This window comes from Solanum lycopersicum, chromosome 12 (assembly GCF_036512215.1).
Source record: "Solanum lycopersicum chromosome 12, SLM_r2.1".
Lineage (NCBI taxonomy): Eukaryota > Viridiplantae > Streptophyta > Magnoliopsida > Solanales > Solanaceae > Solanum > Solanum lycopersicum.
Genome location: NC_090811.1, coordinates 61,190,958 through 61,198,106, shown reverse-complemented (window position 1 = coordinate 61,198,106; position 7,149 = coordinate 61,190,958). Strand labels below are relative to the sequence as shown.

Genomic DNA, 7,149 nt, shown 5'->3' with positions numbered 1-7,149 from the left:
CAGTTGACATAGTGAGTTTAGCGGTGTTATCGTTATTTAATTGATAAAATTTCAAAATGAATTTACTCATCAAGGAGATTATTATATCTTTTTCAAAAATATTAACTCTCTAAATAAATTAAGAATATAATAGAGAAAGAAATATTATATTTTCTTAATTTGTTAAATATGAAAAGTAAAAAAGAAAAAATAAAAAGTTAAAATTAGAAAAATAAAAAAGACGGAGAAAATATAATTTAAATTCTCAAAAATAGAAGTGTCAAGTATGATTGAGACAAAAAGAAAAGAGGGTACTAAACAATATGCTAGCATAAAATAAATTATTGAGATAAAGTAAGAAAGAGAACTAAATTACATCCCTTTATCATTTGTGTATTCTCAAATTAATGTGCGGCTTAATTAAGATTCTCACTATTTATGTAATACATTTCATATATTGAGATTTAAATAAAAAATTTATCATAAAGTTTTATGTCACTTTAAATATTTTAGAGCGTCAATTATTGTAACTTTCTTTATATAAGTTACAAATATATATAAATTTTATTTTAAAGAATTTAAAATTTTTATACACAGATTCTTAATCAAATTTAAATTACGAATAACAATTTTTGTCAAATAAATTGGGAACAAAAGGAATAAGTAGTTAGGGGCTATTTGGTTACTGGTTAGAGTTATGCAGGGTTTAGTTATGCAAGTATTAGTTATGCATGGTTTAGTTATGCGGGTTTAGTTATGCAGGATTTAGAGATTACAATACATGAATTTTTAAGTATTAAATATTAAACTTGTTTTAAATTATTAATATATATTATTTACAAAATAATAATACATACTAATAAAATGTGAAATATATTGAATAATAGCATATGTACTGTTAAAAATGTACAATCAATTTCAAATATTAAAAAAATATTTATATTTGCATAAATCAATTAAAACGGTAGTATATAAAAAAAAATAAAAAAAGTCTCTATATAATAAGAAATAAAAACAACACATGTACATAGGAAACAATAAAGTTTCTAATTAAAAAAATTAAAGAAATAAAAATGGTCTAAATATAAAAAAGAAATAAATTAACAAATTTATATATAGGAAAACAATAAATTTTTTAATTAAAAATAATAAAATAAATTAATAGGGTAAATATGTAATATATCACTTAATACACGTATAACTAATATCCACATAACTTATTTCACCTTCTACCCTGCATAACTTTATACATAGATTCCCTCATAAGTTGTGTTAGTATTAATTATGTAGAATAATAAAAATGCAACCAAACATGGTATAAGTTATGTTGACTTTTCTACCTAGACAAAAATTTATACCAAACATAATATGACTTAATACATTATTTTATATATGAATAAAAGACAAGTTATACCGTAATCAAACGGTCCTTAACGTAATTCTAGCACCCATCAAAGTGGGATACAAAATTAAATCTAGTAAGTTTGGTCCTTTCGTAGATGTAGAAGCCCTTCTTTAAAATGAGTTTAATAATTAAGGCTAATAAGAGTAGTTTCAAGTTTACCCTTAAAAAAAAGTCAAATTAGAGAAATCACATACTTTTAAGGTAAAATCATAATCTACCTTTAAAAATTTATAATTATAGAAATCTCTCAAACGGATACAATAATATAAGTGTTGACATATTAATCTGATGTGCGAGCTACATTAATCGTTAAGTAAAATACATTACATTCTATGCATGATACACTAATCTGATGTACATTTTGTATATGATAAACTAATATGATACGTGAGATACACTAAACTGATGCATGAGATATACTAATCTGATGCGCGAAAATGAGGATTTTAGATATTTATAAAACTTATAAGGGATAATGATAATACGTAAATTAAAAGGTGAGTTTTCCGTCATTACATTAATAGCGAACAAACACGATTAGACTTGACATAAAATTCTAATTAATTCGTCCATAAAAGCTTTATATGTCCTAGCTAATTGATTTTTTAAGTATATAATATAGCACTAATTTATAGCTAAATAGACTTGACATGAAATTTTTATTATTAGGTATTAAATTTTAACTGTTGTTAATTTCCTATTTTCTAGTAGTAAAACCAGGAACTATACTCTTAAGAAAGAAATTTAAATAATCCTATTTCCATTGATGTGTCTACTTTATATGCATACAAAATAACTTTTCACTTTTGCAATGCGCAAACCCTGCAATAAACCCTACTAAAAGAATCACCATTTTTCTATTAAAAATGTTTAGTGATAACTTTAAAGATATTTTATTTAATTCAATAATCAAAGATATAGCAATATTTTCATATGTAATATTTTTCATCGTGACTTAATAGGAGTAACTATAATTAGCACAAATTATGTGAATCATGTGTAATTATTTATTCATGCTTTCTCTATATATATCGGATGTACAACCCTTAATCAATAAGACTCATTATTATATCATGGTATCAAAGCTAAGGTTAAACTCTTCCAAAACCTAAAAAAAAAACCCTAACCTTCTTCTTCTTCCTTGCTGCTGCTGCTGCCGATCAACAGCAAAACAAAAAAAAAATTCTCGGCTGCCTCTCTTCATCAACAATGGCAGCCGATCCCCTTGCCACCCTTCCCTCAGGTGTGAAATTGTTCCTTCGCAATCTTCACAATCTCATCCCAGAAAAATTAACCGATCATAATTATCCAGCCTGGTCGAATAGCGTCAAGACGGCGCTCTCCGCAAATCTTCTTCTTGGTTGGGTCGACGGCACCGGCATAGTACCGCCAGTCAATGTAACCGTCACGGACAAAGATGGTACAACCTCGACAGCACCAAATCCCGACCATATGTCGTGGTCCCTTATCGATACTCAAATTCATGCATGTCTTCTTGCTGTGATTAGCCCGCAAATTCAGAAGTACGCTCGTGGTTTTGCTACTTCTGGGGCTCTTTGGAATGCTCTTGCTACCTGCTTTAATTCTCTATCTACAGCCCATGTTTTTCAGTTGCGTGATCGACTTCACACCCTTCGCAAGGGCACTCGCACCATGGTCCAATATTTGGATGAAGCAGCCTCGATTATCTCTGATCTTGATGCCCTTAATGAAGCTGTTCCCGAACGAGATGTCATCAATGCTGTTGTTCGGGGCCTGCCTACTGAATTTTCCTCTTTAAAACAGCATATCCGATATCACGATGGTCCTCTCACACTAAATCAAATTTCGGGCTGGTTGAATGCAAAAGAATTAAACCTTGCCATGGAATCCAAATTGGCCCTCGCCGACTCGACAGCTCAGCCAATCCACACTGCCCTTTACGCGGCTGGACAGCGTGGTGGCGGCCGTCCAGGCAGACGCGGCGCACAACGTGGCGGTGGCAGAGGACGCCAGCAGCCCTTCGTCCACAGCGGCAGTTCTGGCCGCCGCAGACCAGACCTGGAAAATCGACGCGGTGGAGGCAGCACTCCATCCTCCAATCGTGACCTGCCCGTGTGCCAAATCTATGAAAAGCGAGGCCACGTGGCTCGCATATGTTGGTACCGCTATGACGAGCAATTTGCTCCTGCACCAAACGGCGGCACTCGTGCGATGCATGCATCTACAAGCAACTCTTCAAGTGATTGGTATCTGGATACTGGTGCAAATTCTCACGTGACGCCTGATTACTCTCAACTCCATAATCCGACTTCATATTCCGGCGCCGACACAATCACTGTAGGTAATGGCCAATCTTTACCCATCTCCAATACAGGTTCTGGCTTTGTATACACTCCCACAGGTACTTTCTCATTATCCACGTTACATCACGTCCCATCCCTCACATCCAATCTTCTGTCTGTCTATCTGTTTACCAAAGAAAATAACTGCACTCTACTTTTCAATGCCCATAATTTTCAGATAGTGGACAATTTAACCAAACAGATCCGGTACAAGGGCCGTTGTGAGCAAGGTCTATACACTCTTCCTTCCAAGCTATCTGCGTCAATCTCATCTTCATCAGTTGCTAATCAAGCCATTCGTTCTTCAACCTGGCACCGCCGACTTGGTCATCCATGTGCCGAAGTCACTAAGTCAATTTTGTCTGTCTTAGGTTTTTCTTTTTCCACTAAGGACCATTGTGAGTCATGTTATGTAGCAAAATCGAGTCGTTTACCGTTTCTCTTATCTAATACTAAGGCCACAACGCCATTTGAATTAATACACTCTGATGTTTGGGGTCCAACCTCCATCTCCTCCTTTAATGGTTTTCGTTACTATATATGTTTTGTTGATGATTATTGTAAATTTACATGGCTTTATCCCTTAAAACGCAAATCTGAAGCATATTCGGTTTTTGTAAATTTTGAGCGCATGGTCAAAACCCAATTCAACTCCAACATCAAAATCTTTCGCATTGACAATGGAAAAGAATTTTTAAACAATGCCTTTGGCTCTTTTCTCCAATCTCTTGGCATTGTTCATCACACATCTTGCCCATATACTCCTGAACAAAATGGTGTTGCCGAACGCAAACACCGTCACCTCATTGAAACCGTTGTCACTCTTCTTCATGAGTCTCATCTCCCTGCACCTTTCTGGGTCGAGGCGTTGGCCACTGCCAACTATCTCATCAACCGCATGCCCACACCCTCCCTCTCTAACACATCTCCCTATGAATGTCTATACACACACCGTCCAGATTACACTCATCTTCGACCATTTGGTTGTCTTGCCTATCCTTGGCTACGCCCTCACACTCAACACAAACTTCAACCCCGGTCTACACCATGCATCTTTCTAGGCTACCATCCCACCATAAAAGGATACAAATGTTTTGAACCCATCTCTCAAAAAACATATGTCTCTCGTCATGTTCGTTTTATCGAGGAGGATTTTCCCTATCCCCGGTTAAGCTCTGTCAATGCCATGTCCAACCCACTTGGTCTTATTCCAATCTTTCCACCGAGCTCGCATGGCCTTGTACCGGCATCCATTACCCCATCCATCATACACACACCACCCAATCCCAACCCTCTCATCCCATCCGGATCACCCACCACCCCCAATCCACCCATCCCACCAACTTTCAATCCTCCTCACCAACAATCTCCACCAGCCGAAACAACCCCTCCTCCACCCCCACCCCCTTTACATCATATGCAAACCCGTTCCAAATTCGGCATTTTCAAGCCCAAAGTCTACACCACCACTTCACTTGCTCCCTCTCCCTCTGAACCTACTACCTACAAACAAGCATCTACCAACCCCCTTTGGTGTCAGGCTATGGATGATGAATACAGGTCTCTTATTAATCAGCATACTTGGGAATTGGTGCCAGCACCCAGACATCGAAAACCAATTGGTTGCAAGTGGGTGTACCGCATCAAACGTAATGCCGATGGATCCATCTCTCGTTACAAAGCTCGACTAGTTGTGAAGGGTTATCATCAAGAGTATGGCATTGACTATAAAGAAACTTTCAGCCCAGTCGTCAAGCAGCAGACTATCCGTCTAGTCTTGTCTCTCGCTCTTCATAGTGACTATACCCTACACCAGCTTGATGTGAGCAATGCTTTTCTCCATGGCACTCTCGACGAGGACATTTATATGGATCAGCCGCCTGGCTATGTTGATTCTCGCCATCCACATCTTGTCTGCAAGCTCAAAAAGTCCCTCTATGGCCTCAAGCAGGCCCCCCGTGCTTGGTATAATCGCTTCTCTTCTTTTCTGCAGGATATTGACTTCCGAACATGCACTCATGACACAAGTTTATTCACTCTCCGGCATCCTCATGGGCTAGTCATAATTCTTCTCTATGTTGATGATATTGTGATTACCGGCAGCTCATCTGCTCTTATCTCCACCATCACTAAATCCATGCATCAAAATTTTCAGCTTAAAAGATCTTGGCCCTCTACATTACTTTCTTGGCATTGAAGTACTTCGTACCTCCTCCAGTCTCCTACTTCATCAGTCAAAATACACTGAGGAGCTTCTCACTCGGGCAGGAATGGCTGAATCTAAAACTGCACCCACTCCAATGGATGTCCATCCACCATCCACCTCCGACAGCCGTCTATTCGACAATCCGACCCTCTATCGAAGCATCGTGGGTGGTCTCCACTATCTAGCTGTTACTCGTCCAGACATTCAATATGCTGTCAACCGTGTCTCTCAATCCATGCACGCTCCAACTGAACAAAATTTTCAGGCATTAAAACGGATTCTTCGTTACCTAAAGGGCAGCTTACGTCGTGGACTTCTTTTTACAAAAGGGAATCTAGAGCTCTCCGTATACTCCGACTCTGATTGGGCGAACGACAAGGATGATCGTCGCTCCACCACCGGGTACCTACTGTTTCTTGGACCAAATTTAATCTCTTGGTGCACCAAAAAGCAAACACGGGTATCTCTCTCTTCCACTGAAGCCGAATACCGAGCTATTGCGGTTGGCGTTGCCGAAGCCATGTGGCTTCATCACATTACGGATGCACTTGGTCTTCCTCCCTTTCGGCCAAAGATTTATTGTGACAACGAGTCCACCATTTGTGTTACAAAGAATCCAGTCCTTCATGATCGTATGAAGCATGTTGGGTCTGACTGCCACTTTGTTCGTGAACAGGTCATGGCTGGTACTATGAGCACACATCATGTTCCTTCTTCCGAACAACTTGCAGACTTGCTTACCAAACCTCTTCCACCGGCTGGGTTTCATTACCTCGCTACCAAGCATCCCCTCGTATCCGTGGATCAGCTTGAGGGGGGATAATAGGAGTAACTATAATTAGCACAAATTATGTGACTCATGTGTAATTATTTATTCATGCTTTCTCTATATATATCGGATGTACAAACCTTAATCAATAAGACTCATTATTATATCATGACTATCCGATTATTAAAATTTATCTTTGAATTAATTCAGTAAAAAAGAAAATGATAGGAAATGATTCTCCCTAAATAATGATTTTTTTTGTCATTATTATTATTAGGTTTTTAAAAAGGGAAAATGGTCTGATATGCCCCTCAACTTTGTCATTTGGAGCTGATATACCCCTCATTATAAAAGTGGCTCATATATGTCCTTACCGTTATACAAACGGCTCACATATACCCCTGGCGTTACAAAATGGCTCACATATACCCTTCATTTAACGGATTTTAAAAAATTAGTTTTAAAT

The 7,149-nt window shown here is 37.7% G+C and overlaps 1 protein-coding gene across 1 annotated transcript; it reads left to right on the top strand.

The window, feature by feature from the left end:
* Window positions 1–5,978: 5,978 nt before the first annotated feature.
* Window positions 5,979–6,737, top strand: LOC138340484 (secreted RxLR effector protein 161-like). Its single transcript, XM_069292209.1, has one exon. The coding sequence runs from the start codon at window positions 5,979–5,981 to the stop codon at window positions 6,735–6,737; it is 759 nt and encodes a 252-aa protein (XP_069148310.1).
* The last annotated feature ends 412 nt before the right edge of the window (window positions 6,738–7,149 follow it).